A 19325-nucleotide genomic window follows, 5' to 3' on the forward strand; every position below is an offset into this window, starting at 1 on the left:
GGTGGCAGCAACAGGCCAGATTCACTCTCTAGTCTCCTCCGGATGCGGCCAAGCTGGTTTCCCACCGACTTTCATTCGACACGGCACAGACAGGGACTGGGGTGAAAAGCCATAAAGATGGCGCTGGCTGTTCGTCTTTTGCCCCGCTTGCTGCTCGCTCCGCCGCTGCCCGGCGGGGCCGGCCGACCCCGGACTCCCCGTGGAGCCGAGGTGAGACCGCCGTTGGCTGAACTCTGCCGCTTCTGCCGCCGCCGCCTCGGCTCCGGACCGGTCCCGCTTCCTCGAGTCACTTGGGCCTCGGCGCTGCCGGCTCGGGGCCCGCAGCGTCCCCTGCTCAGCCCTCCGGGACTACCCGCAGCCCTCTCCGCTTTCCCTGCCTACCCCCGGCGCAGCTACAGCGCCGAGGAGCAGCCCCAGCCGCGCCAGAAAACCAAGATGATCATTCTGGGATTCTCCAACCCCATCAACTGGGTTCGGACTCGAATTTACGCTTTCCTGATCTGGGCCTATTTCGACCAAGAGTTCAGCATCGCAGAATTCTCTGAGGGAGCCAAGCAGGTTTGTTCATTTGCTTGGGGGTGACCTGTTCGCCTCTCCTGCATTCAGCGGTTCCATGCAAAAAGTGTTTAGCGATGAGGTTTCCTCACTGGGTCCCAAGGTATCCAAAGTGGGTAGTGACCCAGACACAGCCCTCCGCTACTTCTTGGCTAAAATTCAGCTGCTTCTTACGTTTGCACGGTCGCCGAGGAGGAAGAGGGGTTCGATTGAGACACCAGTTCCACCAGCTGAAGTCCTCCAATTCCTTTTTCTGCTCTACAGGTTTTGAATCCGATAGAAATGAATTCGATTCAAAGCCCATTTCTGCCACCTAAAAGCTACATGGTTTTATCTTTCTGAACATCACTTTCTGCAAAATTAAGAAGACCATGCCTGGCACATAGCAGGCGCTCCACAAATGTTAGTTGAATAAATGAATGAGTAGATGCGATCGTTTTGAAGAGTAAATAAGGTAGCATTTTCAAATGCAATAATGTAATTTTAGGTAGAAAAACAAAACTTCCTGCTAGCCATTTGGCAGAGCTCCCCAGCCCATCTCCCTACCCCCGAATTCTCCCCCATCATACTCTTTAAAGACTAATTTAGAGATAAGGAGTTTTACCCTTTCAAAGAATTTGCTGAGCAACCTGGTCGCTAATAAGTGCATAACATCCTACACACTGAGAAATAGCCTTTGGTGATTCATAACCCTGACCCCTTCCCTTTTCTTTCTCTTTCTTTCTGAGTGGCTGATAATACCTTGCCTTACCCTTGTCCCATAACAGTCACTTTGGGTCCTGAGATTATTTACGGATTTTTTTGTGTACATGCACTTTTCTAGGATGAAAGTCCATCTATAAATGTCTTTCGAATCCCTCGGAGAGTTTGTCATAACCAAACATTTCAGAACTGTTGATAAATAGAAGTCATAGTTTATTTCCCAGTTCATACTGCCATATACCTTAAACTTATACTATAACTGTAATTATTTCACAGTACTGATTGTATAAATAAATGTTTCCAACTTCATATAATCAGTGTCAATATTAACTCCTGCCTCCTGCTTCCCTGAGTCAACTCTTGACTGATTTATGTGTTTATAAAAAAGTTAAAAAGCAAAAGGCAGGCTTGATTAATAGCGTTATAAGTGGTAAACCTCTGCTCATATCAGTTCTCAAACTCTTTTGTCATGTAGAGGTAAATTGGTGTGATTCTACTATCCTCCACAATGCCCACTGAGGACACATGAACTTGTGTGCCTCATAACATATTAAATGACTGTACCAGCTCATTTATGTGTCAGTGAGGAATGGAAACCCTCTCCCCTTCTTGGGCAGGAATCAGGTTTTACACCCCATGTCCTCTGAACACAGAGGAGCATGGGACACTTTTTAGCCACTCTCTGATCCAGATCACTCTCTGGTCTCCAGCTATTAGCTATTTTTGCCCTCATCCTTGCTATTAAGTAGTATCTCCATCCTTTCATCAGCCAGTCTGTATACACGTTTTGCCTCATCTAAGTCGGTTTTTGTGCATTTAACCATTGTGATTTCCAAAAGGAATGTTGGGCCATCCATGGCAAATATTTATCAATTCCTTTAAACCAATGCTTACTTATAACATACCTTTTATATCAAGCAAATCAGTTATTTAACACCTAAGATTTAAGAGGACATGGCCAAAAAACCTTCACCCTACTAGATCTCTTTATGCAATAATGCAACTGTGTCTTCTTTGCATGGGTTTAAAAGTCTAGGGCTTAGGAATAATCTGGTGCAAAAGCCTTAGCTAGTTCATCTACTCTCATGGGCTCCACTTGCCCTTTCTCCTTAATCTAACCTCTCAGCAATAAAATGTTACCTTGGGTTGTGAATATCAAGTTATCATTAGAGCACGTTCATTCAGATTTTTTTTTTTTTTTTTATATCAGAGAACATGAAAACAAAAAGGCATCTTCAGGACCATTTTAGTCTAATTCTCCTTTACAGATGATAAAACAGTTGGCTCAAGGATGCATTGTAAGCAATGTCTTGTGACCCTGTCTATAAGCAGTCTTGGTCCTTCAGTCACTAGAAATTGAGAAGGTTAATTATGGTCTGAATAAGCTTTTATTCATCACATGAGCCAGGGAAATATGTGGTCCAGTGCTATAGCTTTATTAGCTCCACAGACCCTGCTTTCCATTAATATGTACATATAATATGGAATCTTCCCTCTTACTGCCATCAAACAGCAGTAATCATATACTGTATGTTTTCTTATATATCTTAAGTTTTGTCCTTTTCTATGAAAAAGAGGGCTATTTCTTAGAAGCCTCTCTAGGTTAGATACTCCTTGTCATCAATGCCTCATCAGGGCAGCTTACGACAGTTCTGACACTAACTCCCTGGAGTTAATACAGATCCTACAGGTTAAGGGCTCAGTCCCACATGACTGACTCCACTTCAGATGCTAATTACAAGTCTAGGCCTCCATTTAACTGGGCCAGTTATAAATGGAGGGTTCCCACATTCCCCTTCCTCAAGTTCCATGATTTGCCAAAACAGCTCATAGAACTAAGGAGTGCACTTTACTTGCTATTTTCAGTTTTTTAGAAAGAATACAATTCAGGAGCAGCCAGATGGAAGAGATGCATAGGGCAAGGCATGTGGGAAGGGTATGGAGCTCCCGTGCTTTCTGGGTGCACCACTTTCCCAGCATCTCCACATGTTCACCAACCTGGAAGCTCTTCTAATTCCTTCGTTAGGGTTTTTAATGGAGGTTCCATTATTTAGCCACGAATGGTTAAATCATTGGCCATTGGTGATTAATTCAATCCCCAGCCCCTCTTCCCTTCCTGAGTCTAGGGTGGAGCTGAAAGTTTCAACCCTCTGATCACGTAGTTGGTTCTTCTGACAACAGTCACCTCATTAGCCTGAACTCCAGTATGGTTGAAAGGGGCTTGTTTTAGGAACTCTGTGCCAGGAGGTGGAACAGAGAACAAGTGTATATTTTCTTCTTATATCACAATGTCACACTATTGATATGTGCATATGATCCATCTTCCCTATTACTGCCATCAAACCACATTAATCATATAGTGTTTATTTTCCTGTATCTTCCTGTATCTTCTTGCATGTTGTATAGACTATTTCCTAGCCTCTTTAGGTTAGACACTCCTGTATCATCTAAGCCTTCTCAGAGCAGCCTCCTGATCGATATTATCTGATCAGATAATTTGCTCAGGTGTGATCTTCTTAGGCCACACAAACATCACACCTTGCCCATACAAACTAGAATGTAGTGGTTGGTTTCACCATGATCGTTATGGTCTTTTTTCTTCTTACCTAAATACCACCCGTCTTCCTCACATGAAGGCTTATTAATACAGATAGTGTCTTTGAACCCTGAGGGCCTGTCACATGTTTGCAAGGGGTCCTGGAATCCATTTGGATATATGCATTTTCTGAAAATTCAACAACTCTTTTTTTTTTTTTCATTTTTTTTTAACGTTTTATTTATTTTTGAGACAGAGACAGAGCATGAACGGGGGAGGGGCAGAGAGAGAGGGAGACTCAGAATCGGAAGCAGTCTCCAGGCTCTGAGCTATCAGCCCAGAGCCCGACGCAGGGCTCGAACTCACAGACCGCGAGATCGTGACCTGAGCTGAAGTCGGACGCTTAACCGACTGAGCCACTCAGGCGCCCCACAACAACTCTTATTAGGTCTGTTTGCCAGGGCTGCCATAGCAAAATACCACAGTCTGGGGCACAGAACTTTATTTCCTCACAGTTCTAGAGGATAGAAGTCCAAGATCCAGGTATTAATAGGTTTGGTTTCTTCTGAAGTCTCTCTCCTTTGCTTGCAGATAGCTGTCTTCTGTGTCCTCACTCTTGTCTCCACCCCCCCCCCCCACCTCCGTGTGCATGTGCCCCTGGTGCTTTGTGTGTCAGTATTTCCTCTTATAAGGACACTAGTCAGGTTGGGCTAAGGCCCCCCCTCATCTTACTTAATCACTTCTTTAAAGACCCTGTCTCCAAATTCAGTCCTGAGGTACTGGGAGTTACGGTTTCAACATATGAATTTGGGGGAAACAGTTCATCCCATAACATTCCATCCCAAACAATTATTGTCTGTCTGACATACTTTGCATCTGCTTTGTCTTGCCAGTTCTTCACATTTCATCTGAGATGTTCCTTCCTTTAAGAGGCCCTCTCTGGTCCTCCCAGATTGACTTAAGTGGTGCTTCTGCTCAAGTCATCCTGTTCTTGCCCCTGTCATAATTCTTGAATTGTCCGTTTACTTGCCTCCCTTCTCAAGTAGACTGAAAGCTACTTGAAAACAGGTAGGTCTTATACAGAGTTTCGTTTCTCACGGCTAAAAATATGGAGGATTGTAGTCGGTTCCTCCCTACTTTAAAATGGGATATTGGGGCACCTGGGTAGTTCATTTGGTTAAACATCCAACTCTTGGTTTTGGCTCAGGTCATGATCTCGCAGTTCATGAGTTCAAGCCCTGCATTGGTCTCTGCACTGATAGAGTGGAGCCTCCTTGGGATTCTCTGTGTCTCTCTCTGCCCCTTCTCTGCTCATAATCTCTCTCTCTCTCTCTCTCTCTCTCTCTCTCTCTCAAAAATAAATAAAATATTTTTTTTAATGGGATCTCATACATCTCACTATATTAGACTGTGTACACTCATTATATTTTCTCCCACTTTCCCAAACCTGCCTTCCCTATCTTAATGAGGTTCAGATTGCAGCCCAGATCTCCAGACTCCCATTACAATCTAGAATGTACTACTTACAAAATTCTTTGGGTTCTTGGGGAAGGGGGAGGGGTCATATAATAGTCATTACAGTGATAACAGTGATTACTTCATTATTATTTTAAAAGGAATTCTGTAGGAGGATTTTTATGTGAAGAGTTATGTTTATACACATACCATCTTTTCCCAGGTCCTAAGAGTGGTTACGTAATTGGCAATCAGCTCACTACTGTATATGTGGGAAGGCCATATGAGAAGAGACAAGCCAAGCAACTTTGAAGCATATCATAGTATTTGACATTGTTTATCCTTTATCATAAAATAGTCTTTGTGATATTAAGCTAATTAAGTATGAGCATTGTATGTTGTATGGTATTTTGCATGATGTTTTGAAATAATGATTACCACTCCTCACCTTTTTTTTTTAAAAAGGCTTTTGCTCATGTGTCCAAGTTGCTGTCACAATGCAAATTTGATCTATTGGAAGAACTTGTGGCCAAAGAGGTAAAGTATACTTTTAATTTTCCTTTAAAAATAAGTGTATTACTCTCTTGCAATAGAATGATATGCATTACCCTTATTTATGCTTAAAAGTAGTATGTGTGCCATCAGCCAAAGTAAAGTCCTTGTATCTTTACTTTTGGGTACTTTGGGTCATATAAAAGCATAGAATGCTTGCTACTTAAGGTATAGCTAAGTAAATACGATGTCTTACACTTGTTTTTGTACTGAATGTTCTGTAGGAATTACCTGTTGAGCAATTAGATGCCTTTCAGGATTGCTTTTGAATATGAGTAAATGTAGTAAATTTAAAAATACGTTTAGGGGTGCTGGGGTGGCTCAGTTAAGCATCCGACATCAGCTCAGGTCATGATCTTGCGGTTCGTGGGTTTGAGCCTCACGTCGGGCTCTGTGCTGACAGCTCAGAGCCTGGAGCCTGCTTTGGATTCTGTGTCTCCCTCTCTCTTTGCTCCTCTCCTGCTCATGCTCTCTCTCTAAAATAAATAAACATTAAAAAAAGTAGGTTTAGAAAAATTCATTCCATAAAGAATTCATCTGCTTACTGAAAGGCTTTTGAAAATTCAGTAGGTGAACTATGGTTTGCTTTTTTCCATACTTAGGTGCTACATGTATTGAAGGAAAAGGTTACTTCATTACCTGATAACCATAAAAATGCCCTTGCTGCTGACATAGATGAAATTGTATACACATCAACAGGAGACATCTCCATTTACTATGATGAGAAAGGTACTGCTGGAACATAGTCAACTTTAAATGATAAATAATTGCCCAGATAGGCTAAACTAGTGGATAATCATGAAATAGTGGGGTTTTGTTGGTACAGTGGATATGTTTAGAAATTCAAGAAAAATAATACGTTCATTCTTTAAGGACCTACCTACGAAAGAGTTAAGATATGGTAATAGTTATTTAAGCCCTTCTATCTAAGCACCTTCCTCTACTATTTCATTCACAAGAGAAGATATTGTCACTTAAGTTGATGACAATTGTCTAAGGCTGCTATCATGTCTCAAATAGAAAATATGTTTCAGATTTCCTAATTTGAAGGAAACAATTGAACATTTTAAATGTCTAGCTGTAGATTAAATAAGAGTGATGAGTAAAAAGTAAAAAATATCAGTTAAAGACTGTTTTGAAAGTAAGATTAACTGTGGAACTCCCAAATTGGATTTATTTGGAGATAATGAAAAAGATTGAAAGGAACTTTACTGGTTATCTCATTTTTCTCCTTGTCCAATGCAAACATTTTCCCCTATACTATTCCCCAAAATTTATTGACTCATTTGTTCCTTTTACAAATATTTGCAAATGTAGTATGTGCCAGGCACACAGGAAATCTAGCCTTTGCTTACATACTTTCCAAGGCAGTTCTGATATAGGACTCTTTTATAGTTAAACATTTTTCATACGCATGTTAACTTGAAACATTTTATAGGTACTTCTAGTGATAAATATTTTCTTCTCCCTAACATTTCAAATTAAATCTCAGCACCATGGTCACTACTTGATTTTAACCCAGGACCTTGTTAGAATCACTAAGCACATAGCAGAGTGAATGAAGGTAAATAGTACATGTTCAAGAAATCATAACTATTATTTCTGAGATACAGAGAAGGTAAATATGTCATAAACCCTAGGAGAATTTTCTAAAAATAAGAAGAAATCAATGTAAGTATCTTACTTTGTTATTCTAGTTAGACTAGAATACGTACAAAATAGGATCTATACAAACTCGTGTAGCTACTGCCACTTTCTAATTTCATTTTGAATATATGGATGATAGATTATTGTGATTTGTATTTGTATGTGTGTGTGTGTGTTTTTTCTCTAAGGAAGGAAGTTTGTTAACATCCTGATGTGCTTTTGGTATCTAACCAGTGCCAACATCCCCAGTGAAACTTTAAGTGGAGCCAGTGTATTCCAGGTTAAATTGGGGGATCAGAACGTGGAAACTAAACAACTTCTTAGTGCAAGCTATGAGTAAGTCTAATCCCATCTCATTGTTTCCTTTCTCTAGAAAATGGAAGGTAGTATGAAGGAAGTATGAAGGTATGAAAGCTAAAGGGAGCTTTAGGAAGAAAAGCATTGAAATTTGGCAAGTTATTTAAGAAGAGAGAAAGTCATAAAGGCATACTGGATATGAAACAGAAGTGTTGAGAAATTAGAAAGAGGTAATGCTGCTGAATGTAATTAAAAGGTGTTTCAGCTGTCTATCGATGTGTCATAAACCACTCCCGAACTCAGTAACTTTAAGCAGCCATTTATTTTGTGTGCTGCTTTACTGCTCAGGAATTTTGGAAAGGCACAGCCATGAGGTTTTCGTTGCTTCACCTGCCATCAACCAGGGTGGCAAGGGCTGGAGAAATCATTTCCACGATGGCTTCTTCACTCACGTGTGCCCCGCTTGGTGCTCCTTGACTTCCGCACATAATGTCTCATTCCCCAGGGCCTCTCTTCATGGCTTGGGCCTGTGGCAGTCTCCAGCTGTTCACATGTTTTACCAGGTGGTCAGCTAGTCTGGTAAAGGGCTATCCCAGGATCGGAACATCGTTTCCACCTTAGTCTACCTGTCAAAGCAGTCATAGGACCTACACAGTTGAAAGGACATGGAGAGATTCCACTTTTTATTGGGCAATAGCAGGGTCCCATTGCAGAAGAGCATGTGGGATGGGGCGTATGGTTATAACCTTACTCGGGAAATAAAATCTGCCACAGGTGGCACATGGGTGATTCACTCACTAGACATTTACTGATCATTCCCTCTTTATCAAGTACCCTGTTAGGGTTTCAGATACAAAAATGAAGAGTTCCTGCCTGTAAAGAGGTACTATCTAGTAGGTTAGCAATGTATTTAAAAGAGACACTATCGTGTATTTTTTGCTAATAAAATTTGGAACAGTGAACCAGTCAAGCATGTTACTGGAGACATAATTTAATATTTAAAAGACAATACTATTATGTTGCCGAAAGTATATAAACCTAATTTAAAATAATAAATCCCAAAAATGACCTAAGAAAATCTGTTCTGTTTCAGTAAGGTAAAAGGGAATTGTATCCTTATTGTTTCACTTTATTTGAAAGAAATGTGCTTTTTTTCTTTTTTTAAATTTTGCTTTATTTGTAATTATATAAAATATATATTTAAATACTTCAATTCTACAGAATCATCTCCTTTTAAAGATATCACTTGTAATTAAAGAACAATATAATCAATACTCACCTTTGATTCCTCTGATATTCCCTACTAAGGCCATGGGCAGCTCATAAACACTGTTATTTTCAAGATTGATCTAATGTATATAAACCAAATTCCACTAAAATACCCTTTCCATCACCATAGCCCAATTTATTTTTCCTCATATTAGGCATATGTTCTAGCTAGTATTTAACAACAGAATAATACCCAAGTTTCTCTCAAGGACTGGTAGATGTTGGAGTATATATCAGTTCATTAAAAATACTCATTTTAGGGGCACCTAGGTAGGTTGGGTGGTTAAACGCCTGACTCTTGATTTCAGCTCGGGTTATGATCTCACCATCATGAGTCTGAGCCCCACATTGGGCTCTAGTGGGCGTGCAGCCTGCTTGAGATTCTCTCTCCTTCTCCCTCTGCCCCTCCTCTGTGCATGCTCTCATTTTAGTGGAAAATGTTCTAATTTTGTGACGATACTTTTCCTGATTGAATTGGTAAATTAAACTTTTTTGTTTTGATTTTTATTTATGATTAACCATTAGCTTGTTGCTAAAAATTGCCTCTAATGTACATTTGGAAATGATATAGTTATCCAAGAAGTATTTGGACTAATGTAAGATTCATATTATTTGTAATTTTTTCCCTAGATTTCAGAGGGAGTTTACACAAGGAGTAAAGCCTGACTGGACCATCGCACGGATTGAACACTCAAAGTTATTAGAATGATCTTTCTTGAAAAATCAGCTTGTTGGACTTTTGGCAATTACTATGAAAAATTAAGGAAAAAACCATTTTGGATCAGTTGATCTTCACATAGTCAAGTCTGTGGATCACTTTTGTATTATTTTGAAATATTCCTTGTAGTATATTGGCATGGTACAGTAAAGCCTTTTCCACAGATTATTATCACCTTCTATAAAAGAGATCAAAGTAAAAAAACTAAAACAGCTCGTTGTTGGTGTCATATTCAGTATCATTTCTTTTTTTGTTTTAAATTAAAAAAATTTTTTTTGTTAATGTTTATTCATTTTTGAGAGACAGAGGGAGACAGAGTGTGATTGACGGAGGGAGACAGAGAATCTGAAGCAGGCTCCATGCTCGGAGCCATCAGCACAGAGCCCGACCTGGGGCTCGAATTCATATGCCGTGAGATCATGACTTGAGCCGAAGTCAGATGCCCAAACAACTGAGCCACCCAGGCACCCCTTCAGTATCTTTTCTTTTCTTTTCTTTTTTCTTTTCTTTTCTTTTCTTTTCTTTTCTTTTCTTTTCCTTTCCTTTCTTTTCTTTCTTTTCTTTTCTTTGTTATATTTGTGTGTCTTTTATTTTTATTTTATATTTACTTTTTTTTAAATTTTACATCCAAATTAGCATATAGTGCAACAATGATTTCAGGAATAGATTCCTTAGTGCCCCTTACCCATTTAGCCCATCCCCCCTGCTACCACCCTTCCAGCAACCCTCAGTTTGTTCTCCATATTTATGAGTCTCTTCTGTTTTGTCCCCCTCCCTGTTTTTATGTTATTTTTGTTTCCCTTCCTTTATGTTCATCTGTTTTGTCTCTTAAAGTCTTCATATGAGTGAGGTCATATGATTTTTGTCTTTCTCTGAATTTCACTTAAGGATAATACCCTCCAGTTCCTTCCACATAGTTGCAAATGACAAGATTTCATTCTTTTTGATTGACAAGTAATACTCCATTGTATATCTATAACACATCTTCTTTATCCATTTATCCATCGATGGACATTTGGGCTCTTTCCATACTATGGCTATTGTTGATAGTGCTTTTATAAACATGGGGGTGCATGTGTCCCTTCGAAACAGCACACCTGTATCCCTTGAATAAATGCCTAGTAGTGCAATTGCTGGGTCGTAGGGTAGTTCTATTTTTCGTTCTTTGAGGAACCTCCATACTGTTTTCCAGAGTGGCTGCACCAGCTTGCATTCCCACCAGCAGTACAAAAGAGATCCTCTTTCCCTGCATCCTCGCCAACATCTGTAGTTGCCTGAGATGTTCATGTTAGCCATTCTGACAGGTATGAGGTGGAATCTCATTGTGGTTTTGATTTGTATTTCCCTGATGAGGAGTGATGTTGAGCATTTCTTCATGTGTCGGTTGGCCATCTGGATGTCTTCTTTGGAGAAGTGTCTATTCATGTCTTTTACCCATTTATTCACGGGATTATTTGCTTTTGGGGTGTTGAGTTTGATAAATTCTTAGTAGATTTTGGATACTAACCCTTCATATGATATGTTGTTTGCAAATATCTTCTCCCATTCTGTCGGTTGCCTTTTAGTTTTGCTGATTGTTTCCTTCGCTGTGCAGAAGCTTTTTATTTTGATGAGGTCGCTGTAGTTCACATTTTTGCTTTTGTTTCCCTTGCTTCCAGAGACGTGTTGAGTAAGAAGTTGCTGCGGGCAAGATCAAAGAGTTTTTTGCCTGCTTTCTTCTCGAGGATTTTGATGGCTTCCTGTCTTACATTGAGGTCTTTCATCCACTTTGAGTTTATTTTGGTGTATGGTGTAAGAAAGTGGTCCAGGTTCCTTCTTCTGCATGTCGCTGTCCAGTTTTCCCAACACCACTTGCTGAAGGGAATGTTTTATTCCATTGGATATTCTTTCCTGCTTTGTCAAAGATTAATTGGTCATATGTTTGTGGGTCCATTTCTGGGTTCTCTATTCTGTTCCATTGATCTGAGTGTCTGTTCTTGTGCCAGTACCATACTGTCTTGATGATTATAGCTTTGTAGAGTATAGCTTGAAGTCCGGGGTTGTGATGCCTCATGCTTTGGTTTTTTTTCAAGATTGCTTTGGCTAGTCGGGGTCTTTTCTTGTTCCATACAAATTTTAGGATTATTTGTTCTAGCTCTGTGAAGAATGCTGATGTTATTTTGGTAAGGATTGCATTGAATATGAACATTGCGTTGGGTAGTATTGACATTTTACGATATTTATTCTTCCTATCCAGGAGCATGGAATCTTTTTCCATTTTTTTGTGTCTTCTTCAATTTCTTTCATAAGCTTTTTATAATTTTCAGTGTATAGATTTTCCACCTCTTTGGTTAGATTTATTCCTAGGTATTTTATGGGTTTTGGCGCAACTGTAAATGGGATCAATTCCTTGATTTCTCTTTCTGTTGCTACATTGTTGGTGAACAGGAATGCAACCGATTTCTGTGCATTGATTTTATATCCTGCAACTTTGCTGAATTTGTGAATCAGTTCTAGCAGCTTTTGGTGGAGTCTTTTGGGTTTTTCATATAGAGTATCATGTCATCTGTGAAGAGTTAAAGTTTGACCTCCTCCTGGCCGATGTGGATGCCTTTTATTTCTTTGTGTTGTCTGATTGCAGAGTCTAAGACTTCCAATACTGTGTTGAATAACCGTGGTGAGAGTGGACATCCCTGTCTTGTTCCTGACCTTAGCGGGAAAGCTGTCAGTTTTTCCCCATTGAGGATGATATTAGCATTGGGTCACTTGTATATGGCTTTTATGATCTTGAGGTATGCTCGTTCTATCCCTATTTTCTTGAGGGTTTTTATCAAGAAAGGATGCTGTATTTTGTCAAATGCTTTCTCTGCATCTATTGAGAGGATCAGATGGTTCTTGTCCTTTCTTTTATTGATGTGATGGATCATGTTAATTGTTTTGTGGATATTGAACCAGACTTGCATCCCAGGTATAAATCCCACTTGGTCGTGGTGAATAATTTTTTTAATGTATTGTTGGGGCCAGTTGGCTAATATCTTGTTGAGGATTTTTGCATCCATGTTCATCAGGGAAATTGGTCTATAGTTCTCCTTTTTAGTGGGGTCTCTGTTTGGTTTTGGAATCAAGGTAATGCTGGCTTCATAGAAAGAGTTTGGAACTTTTCCTTCCATTTCTATTTTTTGGAACAGCTTCAAGAGAATAGGTGTTAACTCTTCCTTAAATGTTTGGTAGAATTCCCCTGGTAAGCCATCTGGCCCTGGACTCTTGTTTTTGGCAGATTTTTTATTACTAATTCTATTTCTTTACTGGTTATGGGTCTGTTCAAATTTTCCATTTCTTCCTGTTTCAGTTTTGGTAGTGTATATGTTTCTAGGAATTTGTCAATTTCTTCCAGATTGCCCATTTTATTGGTATATAATTGTTCATAATATTCTCTTATTATGGTTTTTATTTCTGCTGTGTTGGTTGTGATCTCTCCTCTTTCATTCTTGATTTTATTTATTTGGGTCCTTTCCTTTTTCTTCTTGATCAAACTGGCTAGTGGTTTCTCAATTTTGTTAATTCTTTCAAAGAACCAGCTTCTGGTTTCGTTGATCTGTTCTACTGTTTTTTGTTTTTTGTTTTGGTTTTGATAGCATTAATTTCTGCTCTAATCTTTGTTATTTCCTGTCTTCGGCTGGTTTTGGGTTTTACTTGCTGTTCTTTTTCCAGCTCCTTAAGGTATAAGGTTAGGTTGTGCATCTGAGATCTTTCTTCCTTCTTTAGGAAGGCCTGGATTACTATATACTTTCCTCTTATGACTGCCTTTCTGTGTCCCAGAGGTTTTGGGTTGTGGTGTTATCATTTTCATTGACTTCCATATACTTTTTAATTTTCTCTTTAACTGCTTGGTTAGCCCATTCATTCTTTAGTAGGATGTTCTTCAGTCTCCAAGTATTTGTTACCTTTCCAAATTTTTTCCTTTGGTTGATTTTGAGTTTCATAGCATTGTGGTCTCAAAATATGCACGGTATGATCTCAATCTTTTTGTACTTACTTAAGGCTCATTTGTGTCCCAGTATATGGTCTATTCTGGAGAAGGTTCCATGTGCACTAGAGAAGACTGTATATTCTGCTGCTTTAGGATCAAATGTTCTGAATATATCTGTTAAGTCCATCTGGTCCAGTGTGTCATTCAAAGCCATTGTTTCCTTGTTGATCTTTTCATTAGATGATCTGTCCACTGCTGTGAGTAGGGTGTTGAAGTCTCCTACTATTATGGTATTACTATCAATGAGTTTCTTTATATTTGTGATTAATTGATTTATATATTTGGGTGCTGCCACATTTGGCGCATAAATGTTTACAATTGTTAGGTCTTCTTGGTGGATAGACCCCTTGATTATGATATAATGCCCTTCTGCATCTCTTGATACAGTCTTTATTTTAAAGTCTAGATTGTCTGATATAAGTATGACTACTCTGGTTTTCTTTTGTTGACCATTAGCATGAAAGATGGTTCTCCATACCCTTACTTTCAATCTGAAGGTGTCTTTAGGTCTAAAGTGGGTCTCTTGTAAACAGCATATAGATGGACCTTGTTTTCTTATCCATTCTGTTACCCTATATCTTTTGATTGGAGTATTGAGTCCATTGATGTTTAGAGTGAGTACTGGAATATATGAATTTATTGCTATTATGATGCTTGTAGAGTTGGAGTTTCTGGCGGTGTTCTCTGGTCCTTTCTAATCTTTGTTGCTTTTGGTATGTATGTATGTGTGTGTGTGTGTATATATATATATATTTTTTTTTTTTCATCTTTTATCCCCTTAGAGAGTCCCCCTTAAAATTTTCGCAGGGCTGGTTCAGTGGTCACAAACTCCTTTAATTTTTGTTTGTCTGGGAAACTTTTTATCTCTCCTTCTATTTTGAATGACAGCCTTGCTGGATAAAGAATTCTTGGCTGCATATTTTTCTGATTCAGCACACTGAATATATCCTGCCACTCCTTTCTGGCCTGCCAAGTTTCTGTGGATAGGTCTTCTGCAAACCTGGTCTGTCTTCCCTTGTAGGTTGAGGACTTTTTTCCCTTGCTGCTTTCATGATTCTCTCCTTGCCTGAGTATTTTGTGAATTTGACTATGATATACCTTGTCGATGCTCAGGTTTTGTTGAATCTAATGGGAGTCCTCTGTGCTTCCTGGATTTTGATGTCTGTGTCTTTCCCCAGGTTAGGAAAGTTTTCTGCTATGATTTGCTCACATAACCTTCTACCCTATTTCTCTCTCTTCCTCTTCTAGGACCCCTATGATTCTGATGTTGTTCCTTTGTAATAAGTCACTGATTTCTCTAATTCTTAAATCGTGTTTTGCTTTAATCTCCCTCTTTTTTCTGCTTCATTATTCTCTATAAGTTTGTCCTCTATATCGCTGATTTTCTGTTCTGCCTCATCCATCCTTGCCGCTGCTGCATCCATCCGTGATTAGAGCTCAGTTATAGCATTTTTAATTTCATTCTATTTTTTACTTCTTTTATCTCTGAAGAAAGGGATTCTAATCTATTTTCTACTCCAACTAGTATTCTTATTATTGTGATTCTAAATTCTGGTTCAGACATCTTGCTTGTATCTGTGTTGGTTAAATCCCTGGCTGCCCTCTCTTCATGCTCTTTCTTTTGGGGTGAATGCCTTTGTTTTGTCATTTTGAAGGGAATAAAGGAATTAATGATGTAGAAAAATTAAAATTAAAAAAATATTAAAATTAAAAAATTAAACACACACACACACACAAATCGAATAAATGATGCTATATCCTAGGTGTGTTTTGGTCTGGGTGTTGAAAGTGGTTGAAAGGGTTGGGGGTGGAGGGGAGAAAAGAAAAAAAAAAGGAAATTGAGAATTTGAAAAATTGAGTACACTGAAATAGACTAAAATGAAATGATGGGAGTAAAATAGAATTTGAAAAAATATATACAAAAGTAAAGAATATAGTAGGAAAAAATTAAAGAAAATATTTTTAATAAAAATTAAAAATAAAAATGAATTATTTTTCTGTATTCAAGAAAAAAATGAAAAAGGGAAAAAGATTAAAAAAAGAAATAGTTTGAAAATTTGAAAAAGTGAATACCCTGTAGTAGACTAAAATAAAATGATGGAAGTAAAATAGAATTTGAAAAAATTTACATAAAAGCAAAATATATAGTTAACAAAGTTAAAGAAAAATATTTTTAATAGAAATTGAAAGTAAAAATGAAGTTTTTCTCTTTCTGCATTCAAGAAAAAGAAAAGAAATGAAAAAGAAAAAAAGAAAAAAAAAGGAAATCATTTGAAAATTTGGAAAGGTGAATACACTGAAGTAGACTAAAATAAAATGGAAGTAAAATAGAATTTGAAAAAATTTACACAAAAGTAAAAAATATAGTAATAAAAATTAAAGAAAGAGTTTTAATAAAAATTGAAAATAGAAATGAATTTTTTCTCTTTCTGTATTCAAGAAAAAGAAAATAAGCATAGAAGAGATAAAGAAATTGAATAGATGGAGCTGGTAACAGATTGAAGTAGGACTGAAATTACTTTGTTTTCCACTAGAAGTCAGACTATGTAGTGCTTTATAGTCCATAAACTAAGCAGCCGGTGTGATTTGTGTTCTTGAGGAGTGAAGTTGGCCCAGTTGGGCGGGGCTCAGTGTAACAGCTGAGCTCTCCACTAGATGGCACTGCTAGCCTACTGGGTCTAGTGTTGTGGCGCTCGTAGGTGCGTGTGCACATGCACGGGATCGGTGAAAATGGTGCCACCCAGCTACCCAGTCTCTAGTTTGGGAACTCTGTTCTCCAGGATGAGCAATCACGCACCTGTCCTCTGTCTTCAGCTTTGTCCACTCTCCACTTTTTCACTCTCCGTGACCAGACTCCAGGCAGTACCTCTCTCCCGAGTTTTGTCTCAGATGCAGCTGTTTTCCCTGACCCCTTACTTCTGAAGGACTGTGGCTTTGACCCGTTCCGCCCCTCTATGGGAGGGTCTCACCAAGCAATGACCGAATGAGCAATGGCCAAATGTCGGCTGCACCCAGGAACGCTTGCTGGACCCTGCTGCTGCCAGTGCCCCGAGACTGCAGCCAGGTGCCAGCCCACCCCAGAAAAAGTTCACGAGTTAGTGTAGCAGCAGCTTTTCAGGGATTATGGGAAATCACATCACACATCTGGCACCAGGCTTTACCCTTAACCACCTTGTTCCAGCACCAGTGAATGTGGTCATTTTCTGGGGTCTGCTTGGACCAGGTGGCTTCAACAGTCTCTACCAAATGTCCTTCCGGCAGTGGAACTGCTTTTTCCTGTGTGGCCTGAGAACCTCCCAGACCCCACTCTTTTCCTGGGGATTCACCCTTCCCACCAGAGCATCGCCAGGTATCAAGCTGCAGAATTGCAGCCTTTGCGATCCCCTTGTTTACAGTCTTAATGGAATTTAAACCCCCTCCTTTCTCCTTTCTCCCTTTTTAGTTTGGTTCCTGTAGCTGTTTCCAATTTTCCACTTTCTCTCCAGCTGCTTTTGGGGAGGGGTGCTTTTCTTGTATTCTCTCCCCCCCACCCAGTCTCCATCCTCTCTCTGCTTGCAAAAGCACCTCCCTTCCTGTGCCTTCTCGCTCCCCAAGTTCACTTCTCCGCACCGGGTGCCTGCTGAATTCTGTGGTTCAGGTTGTGCAGATTGTTGTGTTAATCCTCCAGTTTTCTAGGTGTGCAGGATGGTTTAGTGTTGGTCTGGCTGTATTTCATGGATGGGAGACACACAAAAAAACTTCCATGCTGTTCCCCTTCAGTATCATTTCTAATGTTACCTATATTATGTATATACATAAGCTAATTTTATAAGACAGTAAAGAAGGTATTGAAAAAACTACACATTTCTAAATTAATAGTCCTTAAATATTTTGTGGTTAATACATCTATACCAATAATTCAAGTATGTCTAAGATTTATTTTTAAAAATCACTGCTGCTATTTGATTACCTCTGTTCACTAGCTAGTTGAGAAGGACTAGATGGAATTCTGTATCGGTCACTGCAGAACTAAAGATCAATGAAGTTGAAGCTTACTACAAGCACCAAGAGTAAAATATTACAACAGTGCCTCAGCCACCTCTGGGATAATATCAGGTCTTCTAACATTCTTGTATTTCAAATCCTAGAAGCTGGGGTAGGGGAGACAAAAACAATGTAAGAAATAATGTCTGAAAATTTCCCTAATTGATGAAAACTATAAACTCACAGATCCAAGAAATTCAACAGGAAGGGTGACACATAAAGAAAACCTCTCTAAGTATACCATGATCAAACCAGAGAAAATTGTAAAGCAGCTGGAGAAAAAAAAAAGGATACATTCCATACAGAGAATGACTATATATGTCTTTTCTCAAAGTGGAAATTAGAGACCTTGGTATAACATCTTTGAAGTGCTTAAAGAAAAAGCCTGGCAACATAAATTATATATTCAGCCAAAATATCCTTCAGAAAAGGTGAGAAAAGACTTTTTCATACAGGGAAAAGATGAGTAAATTTGTTGCCAGTAGACCAGCACACCTGGTTTATAAGAAATGTTAAGGACCAATGCACAGAATGGAGTTCAGAAATAGATCCATGCCTATTGGACATTTGGTTTTTGACAAAAGTACGAAAGTAATTTAGTAAGGAAAAGGCAGTCTTTTTTTTTTTTAAGTTTATTTATTTTTGAGAGAGAAAGAGCATGCATGTGTGTGCGTACGAGTGGGGAAGAGCCAAAGAGGGGACGAGAACCCCGATGTGGGGCTTGATCCCATAAACCATAAAATCATGACCTGAGATGAAATCAAGAGTGGGACGCTTAACTGACTAAGCCACTCAGGCACTCTGAAAGGTAGTCTTTTTAACAAATGGAAAAATTACATATTCAAATGGGAAATAAAGCTCAACTTTTGCCTCACCCCATACGTAATTTTAGTACAAAATTGAGATTGTGAAATGGGTCATAGACTTAAATAAAAGCTAAAACTCTAGAAATTCTAGAGAGAAATTGAATTTTGAAATCACTTTCTTTTGATAGACAAAGATTTCTTAAGACACACAAAGCATGAATCATGAAGAAAAAATAATTGGAATATATTAACATTAAAACTTATGCTATATTTGGGATAAATATATTCGACAAAAGACCTATACTTGGAATATATACATAATGCTTATAGGTCCATAATGAGCTAAATATTGAGCAGGGAAAAGCTCCAGCCTAATTCCAAGCCCCTGAGGCTTCCAGGTATCCACTGGAACTCCCTGCTGGCTTCAAGGCTGCACAAAAGGCAAAGGGCCCACCTTCAGGGCTGATGTGCCAGGTTATTCCTGGGGTCAGAACATCCTCATGGAGCAAGAAAGAGGCCTTCTTCCAACAACCTCCAGTTAAAATCTGTCCTGGCCTCTGATAGAAACCCACTAAAAGCAAACATGCTGTATGACCACGGGGAATCACCAGGAAGGCTCTCTCCAGTTATCTAAACTGCAAGAGAGATCTCACCTAATAAAGGCTTTAAGGAAATTTAAAAAAACAAAAAAATGTCAATGGATGTTCCATGAAAGACATTAAAATTGCCAATAAACACATAGAAGGATGTGCTACA

The 19325-nt window shown here is 38.9% G+C and overlaps 1 protein-coding gene across 6 annotated transcripts in view; it reads left to right on the forward strand.

Annotated features, from left to right (window-relative positions):
- Nucleotide 1: 1 nt before the first annotated feature.
- The window catches only part of MAIP1 (matrix AAA peptidase interacting protein 1), a 38470-nt gene continuing 19146 nt past the window's right edge, over nucleotides 2–19325 (forward strand). For 2 of the 6 annotated variants that reach the window (XM_040475785.1, XM_040475786.1), the window contains exons 1-4: nucleotides 2–558; nucleotides 5714–5785; nucleotides 6403–6529; nucleotides 7636–7783. In XM_040475785.1, the coding sequence (XP_040331719.1) occupies nucleotides 118–558; nucleotides 5714–5785; nucleotides 6403–6529; nucleotides 7636–7783 (788 nt within the window). In that variant the 5' untranslated portion in view covers nucleotides 2–117. The other 4 variants (XR_005790453.1, XM_040475784.1, XR_005790454.1 and 1 more) reach the window with 4 other exon arrangements.

The sequence above is a fragment of the Herpailurus yagouaroundi genome, unplaced genomic scaffold (genome assembly GCF_014898765.1).
Source record: "Herpailurus yagouaroundi ecotype Mexico unplaced genomic scaffold, PumYag 140, whole genome shotgun sequence".
Taxonomy (NCBI): Eukaryota; Metazoa; Chordata; class Mammalia; order Carnivora; family Felidae; genus Herpailurus; species Herpailurus yagouaroundi.